Genomic DNA, 21,323 nt, shown 5'->3' with positions numbered 1-21,323 from the left:
CTTCCTGTCGACCGAGCCAGAGTCCATAAGTCACACATCATTGGTCACAAACACTCTGATGATATCATTAAACTCTTTCCCATTAGCGCACTCTAAAATCAATGCCTTAATTTGCTGGACAAATATATGTGTATGAGGTGTGATGTATTCCTGGTCAAATGTTTCCATGGAGACTGCAGAAAAAAATGACCTTTGCAGGCCTAAAAAACTCATTTGTAAAATTCACTAATATTTCTAGCCTCTGGGAATCTTTCAGATGAGTTACACACTGGCGCTTGTAAAAGTACAACTCTCGAAAACCAGTAACATGCATGTTTGTCATCATTATAAATGTGAACAGCCGTTTGAAAGCTTTTATCGATTGCATGTGCTGACAGAAACTTAAGCTAATCTTGTGCTGTTAGTTTCAGCACAGCCATAAGAAACAGGAATAGAATATCTGCTTCATCTAATTAGGAAATAACGAGCAGTCTTTACATTTCAGCTGCCTTCATTCTCTCCCGTCTCATTTACATTTCATTCTCCCTTCTATTTTGATAAAATATGTTTTATGTAAGCAATAAGGTACTCGAGGCTAGTGCTGTACGGTGAATAAGTCGCGGCTGAAGGGTGTTGTTATGTTAAATTTAACATTGTTGGTAAAAACTGAGTTGTTGCATTTTAAATGTGAAATAATTTTAATTATATATTGTCAGTGAAATATTTATCAATATGTATTTACCTTTGCTGAAGCATTGTTTGTTTTTTTTGCAGCTTTTAGTCTTAAAATGTCTGAAAAAAATTACAATATTAAGCCTTAAAGGTCAAATAGTACATAATTTATTGATGGGTCTTAATTACAACAATAAACATTAGCATGTTATTTCAGAAATACTGATGTCTAAAGAGAAAACCTTTTTACCTGTCCCTCTTTCTGTGGAATAAAGTCCTGCTCAGATGTGTTACAGTAGCTGCTTTCTGTCTAAACAAATGGAAACTTAAACTTGAATAGTTCCTGCAATATTGTGTTAAATTACCCATCATATTCCTACCTTAATTTAACATCTGCACTGGACAAAAGATTTAGCACTGCCTTGTATGCTTAACTTGAACAAGAAAAAATATTTAGAATATGAAATAAATGTCATAAAAACCATTAAATGTAACTTTCTGAACACATTGTTACAACACTAATTTTGTTTTAAAACAAATGAGCAAACTGTTTGTGTTTCTTGAAAATTATTGCTTGAATTAATTTTTTGCCAGATAGAACCTTATAATTCCAAGCGAAAATAGTTTTTAAGGTTCTATCTGTCTTTGACCCGTTCCAAAAATCCCCATTTAAAGATTTGAGAGGATTTTGATATTGCATATTTACAATACATTTAGGGTCCGTTATTTTCATGTTTGAAAGAAACTTGTTTACCATATAGTTTTTGCTATATGGAATGCAAAAACTTTGAAGCTCAATATCTCAAAACTACTCAGAACCTTATAATTCCAAGGGGACGAAATATTAAAGCCAAAAAATATGTATCAATGCAACTTTCATGAAGTAAGTTTTCACTAAAAGCCTTAAAAAATAGTCCCTGACCGTGAACAGCAACATAAGTTACATTATTACGCCATTAGATGGCGGCAAAGTCTGTCTTTATGAGTGTGTCAGTCAATAGCGAGGACTTTTACATTAAAAAGTGAGAATTGTTGTGAACAAGGAACAAATGCTTTGACTAGCGCTGTCAGTTACGGGAAAACCCTTAAATGTTAAAAGGACAAGATATTGCATCAAACATTTAAACGGATTTTTATTATGACCATTGGACTGACCTGAAGGAAAATGCTAAATCTGAATACAGGTAATAAACTCGCTCTCTCAATTTCTTTCTCACAATACTTCTTTCTACATAATACAGTAAGTTTCAATGAACAATATCAACTGAGAACATACAGTTTACGTCGCTAAGAGTGGTTGCTAAGGGTGTTGTGTAGTGATACACAGAACCGTTGGGTGAAGCGGTCATATCCGTGTTTTATCGTGAATGAAACACAGCTAATGACCAATCAGAATCAAGGACAGGAACTGACTGTTTTATAATGTTACTGAGACTTCATATTCTGAGTGAACAAGAGATCAGATATTTCTTTGGATGCTGAGAGTGTTTGTACTATATAACAGGTGGCCAGCTTGACACCCACACTTCTGATCAACAAACACAAATATGAACATCAAATATATTTTCACATATAGCTGTTTAACGGCCCCTTGTCAAGATTTACCAAAATTAAAGTAAATATTTTCAGTTAAAGCTCTGATTCAGTTTAAAGAAAGGACCGGGTCAAAGCTATCAACACTTCAGTCAAGAAATAAAGCCATATTTTTGCTGCTCTACTCATAACAGACCACAGGTCAATAGATTTATTATAATCAGCTCAAAAATATGCTAAATTGTCAATGACTGAAAAAATGTTGCTAACAGTGACAAGTGGATGAAGGTCAAAGGTCAGTTCTCTCAGACATTTTAATATGTTGATAAGTCTTAAACAGATTCTGTGGCCATGTTATTGCCCAGGCCTATCATGCCATATTTCACAATAACAAAATATGAGATTCCAGCAGCTGATATAATCTGGTTATTATTTTATGTATATTGAAAATGACCATAAATCACATAACGCACCTTAATAAAACTACACTGACATACCCACAAACCCCCCCTTTTTAGGTAATGATTCTGCAAATTCTACATTATGAGACAAGCAGAATCATCTCTCATGTGTGACATGAGAACAAATCCTTATTTTTTTATATATTCACACACACATACACACACAAAGAGATAATTACAATATTAAAATGACATATTTAACCAACGACATGCATAATTTTTCCCAGTTTGCACCCTTTCACTGGTTTGCGATTAATGTTGAGTCAGAATTGGCCATTTAAATGATTATCGCGTCTTTAACATAACATTACTGAAGTAAAAATATTCCTTATGTTATGTTCATACAATTATTGATCATTATTGGGTGTTACATCGAGTTTTTTCCATGTTCGTAATAGCTCTGCAACTAAATATCTGATCATAAACTGCCTGTAGATGGCGATGTGATCAAGATTCGGGAGAACATTTCCGAATAAACATGTAATTCATAGCTGAGCCATTCCACCAAATGGGTGACATTTCTTTATTTCTACATTTTATTATTAAGCAAAGTGTCCTGAACATTAATCTAACTGTAAATTTTAAGTGTATAATTTAGAACATTAATAAAAAACTACTGAGAACACACACACACACACACAAAAAACATAATTTGTTGTATGTCCCAGCTATATAAACCTAAACTTTATCATGAAACATAATCACTAAAATCTTCAGAAATCTTTTTTTGCATTGTTGTGTGACTCCATATACCATATATACTTAAAACATTTTTCATAAGAAATCCATTATATTTTAAATAAAATACACATTGTAATCGTGTCCCCGTGTTTTCACTCAGTCCTGTTATCCTCACACATTGCCCCCTCTAAAAACTTGGAACATTCCACAAAACACATTTTCAACAGGAAGTTGCATCATCTGGATCATCTTAAGGCCATGAGAAGACCAAAAGTAAGTCCTCTCATTTTAATTTCTGTATATTTGATGAAATTTTAACTGACTGAGAAGGTCAATCTCAACATACTGTCCAGTTCCCTAAATTATTTGCTAGATGTTATTTATTTATAAACTTCTAACTTTAGGTAAGTCACTAGAATTTGCTCAGTGTTCTCATGCTGCCATGTGCCCATATGTCACATATTTGATCATTTCCTGTTACTTTCAGTCCTGTTACTCATATGAACAGTAACAGGAGTGAGTAGAGTGCTCTGTTTTGTTAATAGTGTGAATATTAGTTGACATATTACTATTAAACCTGTTTTATGAGTTTTACAGTTGAATTAATTAAATTATACATTTAAACTTTTTGACTTTGTCTTTCTTATATTTTGAGAAAATGGAGAGAACCCATACTATGCAGGTGCCCAAACACACCCACAACCCTCTGTATTTCCCTTTTTGATTCTGCTTCCCTCTCTCTCCCTCCCTCCCTTTCTCCTTCTTTCTCTTTCCACCTCCTTCATACATTCCTTCAACACAGAAATCTCATGCACACACGCCTATGTACTCTCTCTCTCTCTCTCTCTCTCTCTCTCTCTCACACACACACACATGGACACTCATTCTTGTAATACACACTTTCTTGAGGTGAATACAAAAGGAATGAACTGCCATGCTTTTTAAATGGCACTTGAGTTTTGGTAACAGGACTGAGAAAAAACATGCATCCATCTTCTGCTTAGAAACCTTGTAAAAAATGACATAAAGTAACCTGAGATTGACCAATACACACAGTTAAATATGTGTAGTATTATTTCGAGTATCTAATTTCGAAGAGTTCATTCAGTGGAATGGTTTAGCTATGTTGCTCACTCATGACACCTATTTTTATCGTTATCTCAAGCAGTTAATGCTGCTCAGTATCGCTGGCCTGCATTTATTTTTACACTTACTGAATATGTAAGAGAGCTACAGATTACATAAAAGAGATTTTTATTGCCTGTTTTCAGGAGAAATCCACATCGGACAACCTTTGAGGTATGATTCACTCGACTGTGAGTAACTTACCTTCGCTATATCCTTTCCACCAACACATGTGCCAAGGAAGAATGATGCAGGGCTCAGTTACGTGTGGTAATAGTTTTTCTTTTTTCCTGTTGTTTGTTCATGTATTTGTTCCTGTTAGCTAAATCTGAAATGTTAAGAATTTTGCTGCTTGTGAACAAAGCTAAAGATTTTGTAGTTTTACTATCTTGTAGTTCGTCATATCCTTCTCCACAAAACTATCACTGATGAATCTGACGTGCAATCGGTGATAGATGCTTCACACAGACAGATGCTGGACCTTCTAAATATAATAGATATATGCAAAACTGGCATGAAAGCGAATTAAGGTCTCTCCAGTGGAGCCGGTTAAAAAGCTGCAGTCTCTGGAGTTATTATTAATCCTCTCAAAGAGCGCGATGACACTCTTATCAGTGACGAACGGCTGCAGCTTTTAATTGTGCCATGAGATCTGACAGGATAAATTGGCACAAGGGCAGAAACTCCTGACAGTTGCATTATGGGAAATGAATAGTAACTCATTTTCAATGAGCGAGTACCAGTGTGATGAACTCAAAGAGACTCGTAGGGTACTTCCATTTTCACAGTTTCAAATGATCTGAAAAATTAAGTGACACAGCTAATGTGATAATACTTTATAGGAATGTAGCACCTATAAGGTGACAAGGACATTAGTGTCAGTCTACTCAATTATTCACATATATCTATCGCAAACTATAAAACGTGTGATGTTTAGCCTGGAGGAAGTCGATGTTGTTCCACATTGGAGAGAAATCTCCTTTTTGTGTACCATGGTATGATTGAGTTTTTATGGACATGGTGCCATGGCACTACCGTGGCTTTTTTTAACATGGGGTATTCTTAGACCTCCTTAGTTGTCCAAGGGGTAAAGGCTGATTTATACTGCTGCGTCAAACCTACACCGGAGCCTCTGTGCTGTAGGCTTTGTGTTGCTTTTTATTTCTGTGTCGTTGTCCGCGTCGACGTGCAACATGCAGACCACTAATAGGCAGCTGCTGTCATGTCGAGTATCAAGGCAAAAGCCGAAGAAGAAGCATCTTGTCTTGTACATTGTCAGAGAAGCTTCAGCAATAATGGTGGCAAATAGGCAACAACTTTTGTTGCAGTTTGACGGCGCATGTCCCCTGAAACAGAGCACATTTCCACTCCTGTGGAAGTTGAAAATGCTCGCTCTTCTCCATGCCAGGTGTTTGACCTGAGGGAGGGGTTCTAGCAGACCAATCACAGCACTTGCGGCCCATGTAGAATTGACAGGTAGGCTACGGCGTACACTTGAGACAGAAGTAGAAATTAGCCTTTATGGGTATTTTTTGAAAATAACCCATGCATGATGTACACTTTAGGGCTTTTCATACTGCGCTTAACCCCGGGTTATCATCGTTCTAAACACTGCATTTAACCCCAGGTAAAGAAGCGTTTCACATTTGTAATTTAGATGTGGGGTTAGTACCACCTTTTAAGGCTTATTTTTACTTCTGCGTCAAGTGTCAAGTGTACGTCAGGCTCTTGAAAAGTGGAGGTGGAGACGGTTAGGATAAGGGATATGTAAAGTGGGAGGAGTTTGATCTAGATCCAGGGGGTGGAGAAGGGTAGGTTAAGGGATATGATCCAGGGGGTGGAGACGGTTAGGATAAGGGATATGTAAAGTGGGAGGAGTTGGATCTAGATCCAGGGGGCGGAGACGGTTAGGTTAAGGGATATGAAAAGTGGGAGGAGTTGGATCTAGATCCAGGGGGCGGAGACGGTTAGGTTAAGGGATATGAAAAGTGGGAGGAGTTTGATCTAGATCCAGGGGGTGGAGAAGGGTAGGTTAAGGGATATGATCCAGGGGGTGGAGACGGTTAGGATAAGGGATATGTAAAGTGGGAGGAGTTGGATCTAGATCCAGGGGGCGGAGACGGGTAGGTTAAGGGATATGATCCAGGGGGTGGAGACGGTTAGGATAAGGGATATGTAAAGTGGGAGGAGTTGGATCTAGATCCAGGGGGTGGAGACGGGTAGGTTAAGGGATATGATCCAGGGGGTGGAGACGGTTAGGATAAGGGATATGTAAAGTGGGAGGAATTGGATCTAGATCCAGGGGGCGGAGACGGTTAGGTTAAGGGATACAGAAAGTGGGAGAAGTTGGATCTAGATCCAGGGGTTAGAGACGGTTAGGTTAAGGGATATGATCCAGGGGGGCGAAGATGGGTAGATTAAGGGATATGTAAAGTTGGAGGAATTGGATCTAGATCCAGGGGTCGGAGACAGTTAGGTTAAGGGATATGTAAAGTGGGAGGAGTTTGATCTAGATCCAGGGGGTGGAGAAGGGTAGGTTAAGGGATATGATCCAGGGGGTGGAGACGGTTAGGATAAGGGATATGTAAAGTGGGAGGAGTTGGATCTAGATCCAGGGGGCGGAGACGGGTAGGTTAAGGGATATGATCCAGGGGGTGGAGACGGTTAGGATAAGGGATATGTAAAGTGGGAGGAGTTGGATCTAGATCCAGGGGGTGGAGACGGGTAGGTTAAGGGATATGATCCAGGGGGTGGAGACGGTTAGGATAAGGGATATGTAAAGTGGGAGGAATTGGATCTAGATCCAGGGGGCGGAGACGGGTAGGTTAAGGGATATGATCCAGGGAGTGGAGACGGTTAGGATAAGGGATATGTAAAGTGGGAGGAGTTGGATCTAGATCCAGGGGGTGGAGACGGGTAGGTTAAGGGATATGATCCAGGGGGTGGAGACGGTTAGGATAAGGGATATGTAAAGTGGGAGGAATTGGATCTAGATCCAGGGGGCGGAGACGGGTAGGTTAAGGGATATGATCCAGGGAGTGGAGACGGTTAGGATAAGGGATATGTAAAGTGGTAGGAGTTGGATCTAGATCCAGGGGGTGGAGACGGGTAGGTTAAGGGATATGATCCAGGGGGTGGAGACGGTTAGGATAAGGGATATGTAAAGTGGGAGGAATTGGATCTAGATCCAGGGGGCGGAGACGGGTAGGTTAAGGGATATGATCCAGGGGGTGGAGACGGTTAGGATAAGGGATATGTAAAGTGGGAGGAGTTGGATCTAGATCCAGGGGTCAGAGACGGTTAGGTTAAGGGATATGATCCAGGGGGGCGAAGATGGGTAGATTAAGGGATATGTAAAGTTGGAGGAATTGGATCTAGATCCAGGGGTCGGAGACAGTTAGGTTAAGGGATATGTAAAGTGGGAGGAGTTGGATCTACACTGCGTTCCAAATTATTATGCAAGTGACATATCAGTAAGATTTCAGTACAATAAACATTCAGATTTTAGTTTCTCTAAGAAAATGTTTGTCTGTTTATTTATCCATGTCTATTTAGATAACTGGTATCAATCTCAAAATAATTTGCCAGGTCTATGGGAACCCTACTTAGAGGTTGTTCCACATTATTAAGCAAGTCACAGTTCTCATGCAACATTGGGAGGAAGAAAGATCTTTCTGAAGATGAAAAGCATGAAATGGTGCAATGTTGTGCAAAAGGATTGTGTTGTGTAAATGTTTCTCTTAGTGAGGTTTGGTTTGGAGTGGCTGAAATACATCTTTACACACAACTGCCAGCCTGCATGGAGAGCTTCTTGAGACTCCAGAGACACCAGCAGCTTCAAATACCTGTTTGCTGTTCAACACTGGCTCTTTTATAGCTGCCCTTTTAATAGAATTAATTTTTTTGACAGGAACTTTCATTAATAAGCCTTTATCTGACCGAGTTCTGCTGTGCTCTAAATCACTCACAAATCTTATGATAATTCGATAATCTCCATTCAGTGTCACACAATATTAGTTGTTTTCATGCCTTTTGCACAACATTGCACCATTTCATGCTTTTCATCTTCAGAAAGATCTTTCTTCCTCTCCATATTGCATGAGAACTCTGACTTGCTTAATAATGTGGAACAACCTCTAAGTAGGGTTTCCATAGACCTGGCAAATTATTTTGTCTGAGATTGATACCAGTTATCTAAAAAGACATGGATAAATAAACAAAAAAACATTTTCTTAGAAAAACTAATGTTTATTGTACAGAAATCTTACTGATTTGTCTCTTGCATAATAATTTGGAACACAGTGTAGATCCAGGGGGGCGGAGATGTTTAGGTTAAGGGATATGTAAAGTGGGTGGAGTTGGATCTAGATCCAGGGGGTGGAGACGGGTCGATTAACAGATATGTAAAGTTGGGTATAAATGAAAACAGGCACACAGCATACGGCACAGACGCTCCAGTGTAGGTTACAGAAGTATAAATCAGCCTTTACCCGGGGTTATGGTTGTTGCTTTTCCAGTGCCAAACCTGTATGGTGTGAAACGATGCGGTGTTATAATTCTTAGAAACTGACAACCAATCACATGCCTTATATTCACGTGCTTTGTCGTTTCTTTTCCTATCATACACAGTCGTTTCCGTGTATGATAGGAAAAATGTCAAACGGCGATGGTAAAAACGCAACAATTGGAGTGAAGAAACCATTTCATTCTTACCTTTATAGTTCGAAAAGTTCACTCAGAAAAACTTGATTACAGTCAGCAATGTGTAATATGACGACACGCAATGCTCGTCTTTATGTTTAAGCCTTTATGTAAACAGGTCACGTGCTGTGAAAATTCAAATAAGGACTTTAACCCAGGGTTTAGGAATGTGCAGTGTGAAACAGTAGCTCATGAATACCCAGGATTAACTGTTAACCCCGGGTATATTATGAGCAGTGTGAAACGTGAATAAAGACCAGGGTTCAGAATCCAGAATGGGTTAACTATTTTAAATGTGAAAAGCCCTTTTGAAATACTACACCATTTAGGTAACATTTGAATACTATTTTTTTTTAATGTATGTCTATGATATTGATGCACAAAATCTTTTGCATACTATTCATGATGGATGGTTTGTGAATTTGATGTAACCTTAGAAGGATATTGGTTCCAAACCCTGAACAAATTGTGCATTCACAAGAGTAGCAGCTGTGGTGAATCAAGAATAAATGCATCTTTCCAAATGTATATATTTGATGCATTTGTAGGACAAGAAGGAACGTCTCAAAGGTACTAGTGTTGCACTACAAGATCCTCATTACAATGCACTGACTGTTGGGGCTGAAGTCATTGGCAGTCTTCCCTGCATCTGCCAGAGAAGCTCCCATATCAGCACAGAGACGATAGCAGGAAATGACATTCATCAATCATTTGAGATGTTCTCCACTTCCTTTAAACAAACAGAGCATATGCTAGACCACCACGAGGGCCGATCGAAAGCCTGCGGGTGACTTTGGACAATGCAGTCCAGATAAATGCGAACTGTTATTTATATTTAATAATGGTTCAGATGCCAGTAGGCTACTTTAATACACATCTTCCAGAGAAGAGTCAGGTCGGATGTCCTCTGATGAACTTGATGGATGTCTAATGCCTGGATTTTTCCCTTATTCCTCTTGGGTTTGATCTATCAGCTCATGCACTCATGCCGTGTTTCCTGATACCGTCTGATGCCCACGAACATTGCCTTCATCTTTCATCTCTCTGTTTCTACTTTCCATAATGTAGGTTCAAAATTAATTCTACCTGCTGTTTGAATTCATGAATAGTTTTGAGGTAAGTGAACATTAAGGCTGGGAATTGGGAACCACTTGAAATTCAAAACCATTTTTATTCCATTTTTTTAAAGAATACGGCAGCTGAATAATTTCCACGATGTCCAGTTCTCTTAAGGTCTGCGTTCTCCTGCTGATGCAAGCGAAAAATTGTACTAAAATACTGTAAAAGCGCTTCTCCAATTTTGAATCTTAAGCATAATGGTTAAAGCGAGGTTGCAGTCTAGTATAATTCAGTAACATAGATGAATCCAGAAGAATTATGACTCTAATCTCCCACTTCTGATGTTAAGCATGAACAAAGCTGAACAAAATTACAGTGAGACATTTGTAAAATTATGAATGATATTTATTATACCTTCATAGATAAATAGAACAGCCTATTATCTGCCGACTGCACTATCAGGCAATATGTATGTTTGTAGTAAAAAATGAAAACAAAGGAAAGTTTACCAGAGTAATAATGAATCTGCTGATTATCATGATAACACTGATAAGAATATTTTATCATTCTTTAACATCACCTTTACATATCGGTGGTCTTATTTGTGCTTTGATATGAAGTTTGCGACATTAACAAATACGTCTCGCAAGTACAGAATTCAAATAAAAAATAATAAGTTGTTAAATGCACAGTTAAATTTTCATCAACAATCAAAATAAAGACATGAACAAACACACATGCACACATACACACGCACGACTAGAATAGTTAGCGTTCATGACTGGAATCTCGTACGAGCGATCGGTCTGGTCCACCTAACAATACAAACTCTTTGGTTTGTTACATTCTTGATCCCGGAAAGGTTTTCATCCAGAAACAGACCAGCAACATCGTGCAAATGATGAAAGATTCGTCACTCACATTCATGTTCAGTCACACCTTCATGCACACGTAATCATGTATTCATACACCAGCCCTAAAAGTATTTGGGCACTTAAAGGATTAGTTGACTTCAGAATTAAAATTTCCTGATAATTTACTCTCCCCCATGTCATCCAAGATGTTTTACGTCTTTCTTTATTCAGTTGAAAAGAAATTAAGGTTTTTGAGGAAAACATTCCAGCATTTTTCTCCATATAGTGGACTTCAACAGGGTTCAATGTGTTGAAGGTCCAAATGACAGTTTCAATGCAGCTTCAAAGAGCTCTACACGATCCCAGCTGAGGAATAAGGGTCTTATCTAGTGAAACGATCTTTCATTTTCTAAAAATATAAAAAATATTTACTTTTTAACCACATATGCTCATCTTACACTAGCTCTGTGATGCGCCACACATTACGTAAAGGTCACACGTGATGTAGGTGGAAGTAACACGGTAGGAAGAAAAATCTCCTTTATCCTCCAGCTTCAAAATCATCCAAAATCGTTTTTACCTTTTTTTGTAAAGGCCGTTTGACTTAGTCTTTGTGTTTTTGCCTACGTCACGCGTGGACTTTCCAACATGATTACGTAATGCATGGCGCATCGCAGAGATAGTGCAAGACGAGCATTTGTGGTTAAAGTTTTATATTTTATGTATTTTTATATATATTTTTTCAGAAAATTACCTATCGTTTCACTAGATAAGACTCTTATTCCTCGTCTGGGATCGTGTAGAGCTCTTTGAAGCTGCATTGAAACTGTAATTTGGACCTTCAACCCGTTGGTAACTGTTGAAGTCCACCATATAGAGAAAAATCCTGGAATGTTTTCCTCAAAAACCTTCATTTCTTTTCAACTGAAGAAAGAAAGACATGAACATGTTGGATGACATGGGGGAGAGTAAATTATCAGGAAATTTTAATTCTGAAGTGAACTAATCATTTAAGTCACACTTACAAATGTCTGAATATCATTTAATTGGCCACAAAATATCAAAGAAAGTGTAAAAACATTTGACAAAAAGTTTGTTTCTTAAACAAGAGGAAAGAGAGGAAAGTGTTAAAAGACAGAGGAAAAAGAAAACGGTATTAAAAAAAAATGAAGAACTTCAGGAGAATCCACTAAAAAACACCTGCTGATTCAAAGACAAGTAAAGAGAAATCAAACCGCAGCATTTGAGATGTGCAACTGCTTTCTAATGCAACCATTTCCCCACATTTGTAAGAGTAACTTGAGTCAGAGTCCTGCAACGGGTCGGGTACCTGCATAAAAGTGGCTAAAACGGGTGGATTGTGACATTCCTAAAATTCACGGGCGGGGATGCGGGTGGATAATTAACTTCTTGCGGGCGGGTAATAGCGCGGATGAAAAATATGTGCAATATTTGTATGTCTAAATTATAGTGGTGGGCATAGATACATTTTTTTTAATCTAGATTAATCTCACTGTAATCTTGGAATTAATCTAGATTAATCTAGATTAAAATGGCTCATTTGAATTCTGCCGAAGACATTCAGAATATGTGTGCTACCCAAATAATGACTAAAAGTAATCCGCCATTTTGTCCGACCAAAGCAGTCAGGAGTTAGAAGATTAACCTCGGTGGAGTTAAACTTGAAAAACTGTGTATACTGACATCTTTCCGCGTTTGAAACAACATTGATTATCATGTTCATTCATGTTTATTTGATGCTATAAATGGACTAGTAGGAAGAGATGATCGGTTTATGAGCCTTTTGAGCTGAGGTGCTACAGCAATCTGTCACCACCATGGTCACGACACATTAAAGAGCAACGAAACGGTTTTTATTGTTTGAATTTCTTAAAAAAAACTACACAAAGAAAAAGTGCGACTTTTGTTGATGCTTCTCGTAGCCTAGGTGGAGCGAGCGTTGCAGGAGTAGCTATAGATGAAGTAATAGTAAAGTTGGCGAGTGGAGTATATAAAATTGTAGTCTTTAAAGGCAAAATCGGATGTGTGGAGAAAGTGTGGTGTAATACGAGATCAGGAAAATAACATCATAAGCGGCTTTGCAGCTATATGCCATAAAGTTTTGAATGGTGCAAAACAAATCGCACTTTAGCCTGTTTCATTAGCCCATTCATAACGCTGTTGTGATGTTGAGAGAGATGCGAGATAAAAAATAAAGCACTTTAATTGGAATGATTTTAGCGTGTGATTTAACGGGCCAAATATTAACGGGTCTGGGCGGGTGCGGATTTAATTTTGATATTATCACGGGTGACGGGTCGGATCTGGTGCTGAACTTTGCGGGTATGGGCGGGGGCGGGTCTCCAAAAATGGAACCGTGCAGGACTCTAACTTGAGTGTCAAAAAATCTTTTGGGGCCACTGTATCCATTTGAGGACTTTCCATTCACAACAACTGTTTATCAAATATGCTACTTATACTAGACTAATCCTAAACGTAAAATAAAACTTTTTGGCATTTTTTTAGATATGAATTTATACATTTTTTTAGTTTCTTTTTGAACCGTTGTATCATTGTAGAGATGTTCTTACAAGGTGCTTTTGTCATCTACCTATTCTTCTGGGGTCACAGAGAAATTTCAGCCCCACAAGAACAGCAAAACCTGCACACGCACACATATACACACAAAAACAAACTTTACACCATCTTCCAACACCTGTATATAATTGAGGCAAACTTGGCGATAGTAATAATGAAATCTAAATAAAAATAAAAACATGCACAGGACGACCAGCATGCATTTACAAGATGAGACCTGTAACACAATGTCATACGGAACCCAAACCCTCCACTGTCCCTAAACCCCCCATGACGCATGTAATGGTCACCTTGTTTGGGAAGTTACATTCTCGTGAGATACACTGAGACTGAATCGATCCAGCAGATGGACTAATGAGGCTACATACAGTGAATAAGCGCTATATTTATCTACCGATCTACGTAAGCCACTGGTCTGAAGACAGTTTAGAGCCGGCACTATGTACACAAAAGGCATCAGGGTCCAGCTGCAAGAAGCTATTCGATGTCCGAGTCACATTATGTGTAATTTGGCGTGGGGAAATCGCTCCACATTTACGAGGCTTCAAGGAGTTTTGTTTTTGAGGCAGTATTTCCTTTAAATGTTCAAAAAACATTAAAAGTTTTGCACATTTCCATGTAACATGTTAGTGAAAATGCACTGTTGATTGGTACCATTCCTCCGTTGTCAGGTTATATATCTCAGGACATGGTGGTTTTCCCGTGTGCAGCAGATCCAGAAGGTTTCTCTGTAATGTCCGGTTGTGAATGGAGTCCGTACTGATGTGATCGGCTTTGGTTGTTCTCTGTCAGACAGGCTGCTCTCGCTTTAAGCTCAGCAGGTGAAGTCTTCGAAGTTGCCCTGGCCAGGATGGTGAGGTAGCATGTTGGCTGGGTAGGTTGACGGAGTACGAAGATTGTCACAGGGAGCCTGAGAGAAAACAGATAATCAGAATCTGCACTGTATAAACTAAATACTGCCTACGAGGCAGTTTTGAACGCAGTATTTTTTGAGAATAATACATGAAACATTAAACAGTATGCAGCAGTAACTATTAGGGGTGAGACGAGATCTTGTGCCGTGAGATCTTGTGATATTAAAATGTGACGAGATTCCTCGCCGAGCGAAAAGCTGTCTTTGCATGAGGGTGAAATTAGCATGGAATATGCCACATTATGGCACCCACCACCTCCCCTGTTGTTTTGCTTTTTTATCAATACAAATAAAAACCAGTCATGAGATGACTGACAAGACCATGACGGAGGATTCGTTACGCAACAGAGCCTAAGCATCTGATAAATATTTAGAATGGGCACCCAGCACCACCACTCCCTATACACAGAGTACAAGCGAGCACAAATTAGAAAGTGAAAGTAAAACGCGAGCTCCCGGATGCGAGTAAAATTAGGCTACATACAATAGCCTCTCTCCCAGTATCAAACCTTAGGCTGGGCTGTGTAGTTGTAACCAACTCTTAGCTCTGGTCTCTGTTTTGTTTTATGTTTGCAATTTGAATATTGAGTACTTTGATTTTGGTTGCACTTAATAAGACTAAAAAAAACCTTACTTTTTATTTAAACTTTTTATTTCTATGTTCAATTTGTGGAAAGGAGTTCAATTAGGACACGCAGCCTCAATCAGACTCTCTGGAAGCTCATAATTCATGTACAGTAAGGTCTGAAGAGAAATTATAGAAGAGAGAAGCCAGTCAGTTGAGTTTGTGGCAAAACCCTTTTGGTTAGGGACTAACACTGATAAAAGTCGACTGATTTCTTAAAAATACTGTGCAAAGATCTTGTCTCGTCTCGTTCTCTTGAACTTAATCTTGTGTCTCATTTCGAGCGCTAAGTGTCCCGTCACACCCCAAGTTGCACATATGAGTTGCTATCTATGGAGATAAAAATGCATTTCAAATCCAGTTTTGTGTAAAAATGTCTGAACCTTTGTCAGTCCAATCAAACAGTGACTCAAGATGATGCTAAAAGTATGAGTATTATGGCAGTATGTATGCTATTCCAAAACATAGCCTTTATTGTCTGTTAGTACAGATACTGATGTGATAGTTACTGACGTGGCGCTTCACGTCATCCAGGCTGAGAACAGCTCCTCGCTCATTGTTGTCTCTCCGCTGGTGTTTCTTCTTGGCGCAGCGACACAGTTTGAACTTGATCACCTGTGAAGAGAGAAAATAAACCTGCACATTGGAACTGCTGCTTAGTTCACACTATTATATCTGCAGTAGATGGTCATAGTGGAGAGCAATTGATAAAGATGAGGGATTTCATCTTTTTCACGGATGTAATTGAGGATAAACATTTGCAGAAAAAAAGAGTAATGGCGGGCTCAGACTAAAGGAGTTTTAGGCCGATTTATTCCTCCAAACAATAGAGTCCCTGTTTATACCTGGCATTAAGAAGCGTTTTCACAAGTGGATGACGCTAAATACAAGTGTAAATGGGGTCTAAAACTTTATGAGCTTTTCCACTTTTGACAACTTCTAGAGGCAGTCGAAAACAGATTCGACCGGATTGCTTTTGTAGTGGAAACGCTCACGTGATCGAACAGCCACTAAAGACTCTCCGCCTACTGACCTAATGAGTAAACATTATTGAAAGTGCGCTAGCCAGACAGGATATAAACTTTGTCAGATGAAGGCACAAGTTTGGTTTGAAGATGAAAAATGTACCAAGCACAACGTTCACAATTCCAATCTCAAACACGCACTCACCGTGTTCGGCCGGTCTTGGGGCTGTCAGAAACGAAAGCTGCTACTCTCCGTATGTTTGTCATATGTAAACTGCGCAAGCTTATTTTGTCCGTTAGATCCAAAGATCCAAAAAACCCCATACATTTACCCACGAAGTGGTTGAAAGTGGACAAAAGAGATGGATTAAAACATTGAGTGTAAATGGGTGTTTCTCCCTCGTCCACTTGTGATCCAATCGACCAAAACACATCTTAAAACGAGGTGGAAACAGTTGCGTTCGGTGTAGATTATCTGGTAACGTGAGGTGTTTACAAGTCTTTATTCTCTCAATCTGCTCATGAACGCATCGATGCATGTTTGATATTTAGGATTTTAAATCAGGATTACCACTATGATTACATCAGTTCTTTCACAATAGCCAATGAGAGTGAATGAGAGCACTTTTTGAAATTGCGACCATGAAACAAGGTGCTGCGTGGGTCCGTTGAACAGCAGAGATGGTGGAACGCGTGGGGAAGTGTTGCAACAACTCGACTGCTAGTATAACTTGTCTTTGAAAACATGACACAACTGTACGGACAAAGAGAAGAGCTGGTGAGAAATCACCTTGGTTTTGATCAACCAGATTTCATAATCGGTCAGGTTTTAAAAACTCCTGTAGTCTGTGCCTGGCTTAAATGAACAAATACTTAAATTTAAATGTGATAATATCCAAAAATAACCACAGAAAAACATCCAGTGAGATTAAGTTGTACACGGATGACATGGATGCATCCAACTAAACACTTGTGGGTTTGTAAATGTAAGGCTCGTCTAGTCCTATTTGCATCTTGTTTCCAAAAGTAAAGCACACATTCAAAATAAACATTTTCCAGGAAGTCAACATTTTCTTCTGTCCTCAAATGCTGCTTTCTAGAGACAGACAAATATGAAGATGCTGATCTGAACTTGTAACTGGGGCATTTCCCCCATTCCCCATGAGGGCCTCCTGACACACAGAACAACATGATGGATGGATGATGTTTGTTTGTTTGTTATTGGCTTTCAGCTGTCATGTTTCAGAAGTCAGTTTAAACCAGCAGGATTATACAAACACAAGTCTTGGAAGTGACAGTATTTGTGCCTCATTTTCTGCAAACGACGCCAGTTTCTACCTGCCATATCTGACAAGCTGTCTTCCATCTGTGTCCTAATGTCACTGGTAATACTCAGAGCCTGCCGTCGAGTCTGAACCAGACACAAGGGAATATTTACGCTGAGTGTCAATTTATCAAAACTAGGTATATTTATATTTTCCACAAGAATGGTTTTGGGTAAAGGTTCCCCATCTGAAAGCATCTATTCTGGCATGATAAATCACTAAAAATGACTTAAATTACTCAATTGCTAAATAACAACTTTCAATATGTTCCTCATGCAAAACTATCATAGTACTTCAGAAGACTTGATCCCAGGCCTTGCTCACCACCTTCAAGTTCTCCAAAAAGGTTTGTACATCATAATCATAATTACAACATAATGTGTGATTTCGGTAAGAATGAAATAGGTGTTTTGGATGGTTTCATATTTATTCTGATAAAGGAAAATCAGGCATCAAAAAACTTTGAGATTGTGCTGCATGAACATTCTGCTAAACATTACTGAAGAAAAAGTCTGGTTTGGAACAACATTAGGGTTAGTAAATTATAGCAGGTTTTTCATTTTTGAGTGAACTATGCCTTTCACATGTCGGTATTTCACTTTTATCTTCCAGCAGAAACATCTTGAATGCTTGTGCCTTTGCTTTTTGTTCTCCACAGGCTAATATGAGTCTGCAGTGCAGAGGTGCAAGTCAGCACTTCCTGTAAAAGGTCACATGATCTGGTATCAATCACTGCCATAACGAGATACCCAAGGAGGGCCAGAGACAGCAAGAAAAATAGCTCTCCTGGCATTGCCTCCCTGTTTTTCCAGTCATATGTTTTGATGCATAGCAGGCCTGGGCGTTTTACAAGTTTACCAGTATGCAGCTGATTTTACATTAAGCAAAATCATGAATACTGTGATGATTTATGACTCACGATGCACAGGTATTTTTCTATATTTTTAACATTTTGAATCAACTCGGTCTTATGTAAAAGATACAAATACATAAATATAAAAACATACACTGAAAATTGTCAAAAGGATGAATGATGTCGCAATGTTATACGCAACATCGCCCACCCAAGTGTGTAATACCTTCTGCAGATGAGACCGATGGTTATCAATCATCTTGAACAGAAGATCAGAGCACAATATCAGTAACATCTTTGCAGAAGGTAGGTTAATTAAGATGCTAATGACAGAGTGTGTGCATGCACACTAAAATGATTTCTTCGTAATGCCTGAGGCACTGCATCTGTCAACAACACTGAGTCCGCGGCTGGTTTTGAATACAATTCTAGTAGTTTGCTTCTGCTCTGCTCTACTTTCTTGCCTGTTGAATTACCTGTTATCACATCCGATGACAATTTTCCCAATCAAAAGATAATTCCACACTTCGCCTTCAGGGTTTTGATATCTCCTAAGCAATCACATCCTGAGCAAAGGCTTGGTAAATAATATTACATTTACACTCTGTTTATTCAGATTCTGATTGCGACAAAGGTTCTCGGGTGGAAGAAAGCTCCAGTGTTAAGAGAGCACTGCTTTTGTGAAGGTCATATCAAACACAATTACAAGGGAGAGGAGAACATATGCCATTTTGAGTGACTAAGACATTTCCACAATTGTTTCTGAAGGGTCTTTAATACATAGAAATAGTAAGAAATAACAGCTGCAGGTTTATATTTGAGTCATGAAGGTCTTACCTCATACAGATAGTCAAAGAGCTCCAGGACGGTTAAGATACTGGCCCCGATAAACAGCCCCATCTGTCCGCCAATGTCACCTGAAACCGTTTAGCTCAGTAATTAGCCACCTGAACACACTTTACAAGCTTTGCAGAATATAGTGTGTGAATGAATTGTAAAATTACAAGCTGCTCTGTGTAGTTTTTTTTTTTTATGTTCAAATTAGGACTGTCAAACAATTTATCGTGACTAATCTCATACAAAATAAAAGTTTGCTTTTACACAATATATGTGTGTTTCCAGTCTATAATTATTATGTATATTTAAGTACACATTCATGTATGTACATATTTAAGAAATATTTCCATGTTTATACTGTATATATTTACATTACATATAAATTAGGGCTGTCAAGCATTTAAAATTTTTAATCTAATTAATTACATTTTGTGGCGATTAATTAAATTCTCAATTTAATCGCACATTAATTTTGGCTGAGAAATTAACTACAAAAGACAATTTAAAGCAGGGGTCTCAAACTCGTGATATTTTGTGGCCCCCCACCTGACATCAAAGTTTAGTGTTAGTGCGGCCCGCGAGTTATTCTAAAACTTTTGTTTTATTTTGTTATCACTTATGGCAGTGGTCTCAAACTGCCAGCCCGCGGGACATTATGACTGATATGCAAAGAAAAAGTCGCCGTTCTAAGGGGCATTCACATATCGCATCACATAAGCAGCACCGCGCCGCATTCTCCATTTTTCCAATGCGCAACCATGAACCGCGCTCTCAACCACATCACTTCTATTATGAGCGCGCTTGCCTAAATTACAGTAAAAGCTCTTGACTTTAAGTCACGAGCGTCGATTTAAACCACCGAAGCGCGTCTGATGCAGCCATTCAACGTTACCGATGTTCAAACGGCATCTTGGACAAACGTGTCTCAGGCTGTGTGAGCACAAGCGCTGCAGGTGTCTGTCAAGAAACAGAAGAGTGTACAAATGTATTCAGGGATTGTATTTGTTCAGTACAGTGTTGTTCAGTGCAAGATTTAATGTTATATAGCTCCAGTTTTTTGTTTATTTCTGACCCCTCAACGCCACACGTTTTGCTGTTTTTGTTCCTAAATTACATATTTTTTATTCCATGCACTTTGTTGGATGTGCGAAGTTGCACCAGACTATTGCAATTAATAGCATTATATTAGTAGGCTATATTAGTAGTATTATATTAGTAATAGTATTATATTACACTCTGTAACAATGAGAGAGACACTGCTGTTTACATTTAGTATGGTAAATAAAATATTTATAGTTTAGGTATAAAAACATTTCAGTTGCCCTAATGAAAGTAAAATGAGAAATAATGCAAAGGAAAGTAAATTTTCTGAAATATTGCGCTTTCTTGCGCTTGAATGTTAATATGGCCCTCCTATGAGGTGTCAATCACAGAAACGGCCTCCCGCCAATTTGAGTTTGAGACCCCTGATTTAAAGTCATTATTGTGTAAAGCATCAAACAGACATACAAAAAGTAGCTTCAGAAAGAAATATTTGATTCAACATATGATTTATTACACATGAACTTTTGGAGTAAATGATGACTGAATTTTCATTTTTGGGGTGAACTATACCTTTATATGGAATATGGAAATATGAAATTATTGTTTAAATAAAATAAGACTCTAAATAAGAAACTAAAACCACCAGTAGGTGGCGGTAAATGTCAATGATTAAGTCGTTAATTAATTCATTCCACTCATACAAACAGCTGATTCATTCAGGAGTGTAGTAAATGTTCTCTTAGGCTTGTTGGACATAAAGCAGCGCTGCACAGACCGATCAGTGTATGACATCAAAGTACAGCGAGAGCTATTACAGAGCAGACGGCTCCATATGCTTTTGAATCACTCTCGATTTACTGTGATATCATACACCTATCGGTCTGTGTAGCACCGATTCAAGTCTTTAATGAATGGTTTGCAGAATCAATGGTTTCACTCGGTTCGTTCAAAACGCGGATTCAGAAATGAAGCACTGCTGTGCATTGCATGGAGATGAACAGTTCTGCTTCGTCTTTATTTTTTATAGGCAAAACTGAACAAAATAGACAATATTGTGTCTAATATAACACAATATTAACATCTTATTTACTGAACTGT

The 21,323-nt window shown here is 38.5% G+C and overlaps 1 protein-coding gene across 5 annotated transcripts in view; it reads right to left on the bottom strand.

Annotated features, from left to right (window-relative positions):
• Positions 1–12,017: 12,017 nt before the first annotated feature.
• asic1b (acid-sensing (proton-gated) ion channel 1b) overlaps positions 12,018–21,323 on the bottom strand; it is a 230,700-nt gene continuing 221,394 nt past the window's right edge. For 4 of the 5 annotated variants that reach the window (XM_067396545.1, XM_067396542.1, XM_067396543.1 and 1 more), the window contains 3 exons: positions 19,182–19,261; positions 15,715–15,816; positions 12,018–14,573 (listed from right to left, as the gene is read on the bottom strand). In XM_067396545.1, the coding sequence (XP_067252646.1) occupies positions 14,478–14,573; positions 15,715–15,816; positions 19,182–19,261 (278 nt within the window). In that variant the 3' untranslated portion in view covers positions 12,018–14,477. Of the gene's footprint in view, positions 14,574–15,710; positions 15,817–19,181; positions 19,262–21,323 lie in introns of all 5 variants that reach the window. The other variant, XM_067396544.1, reaches the window with a different exon arrangement.

The sequence above is a fragment of the Chanodichthys erythropterus genome, chromosome 10 (assembly GCF_024489055.1).
Source record: "Chanodichthys erythropterus isolate Z2021 chromosome 10, ASM2448905v1, whole genome shotgun sequence".
NCBI classification, from domain to species: domain Eukaryota; kingdom Metazoa; phylum Chordata; class Actinopteri; order Cypriniformes; family Xenocyprididae; genus Chanodichthys; species Chanodichthys erythropterus.
This window is presented reverse-complemented; position numbering and strand designations above follow the sequence as displayed.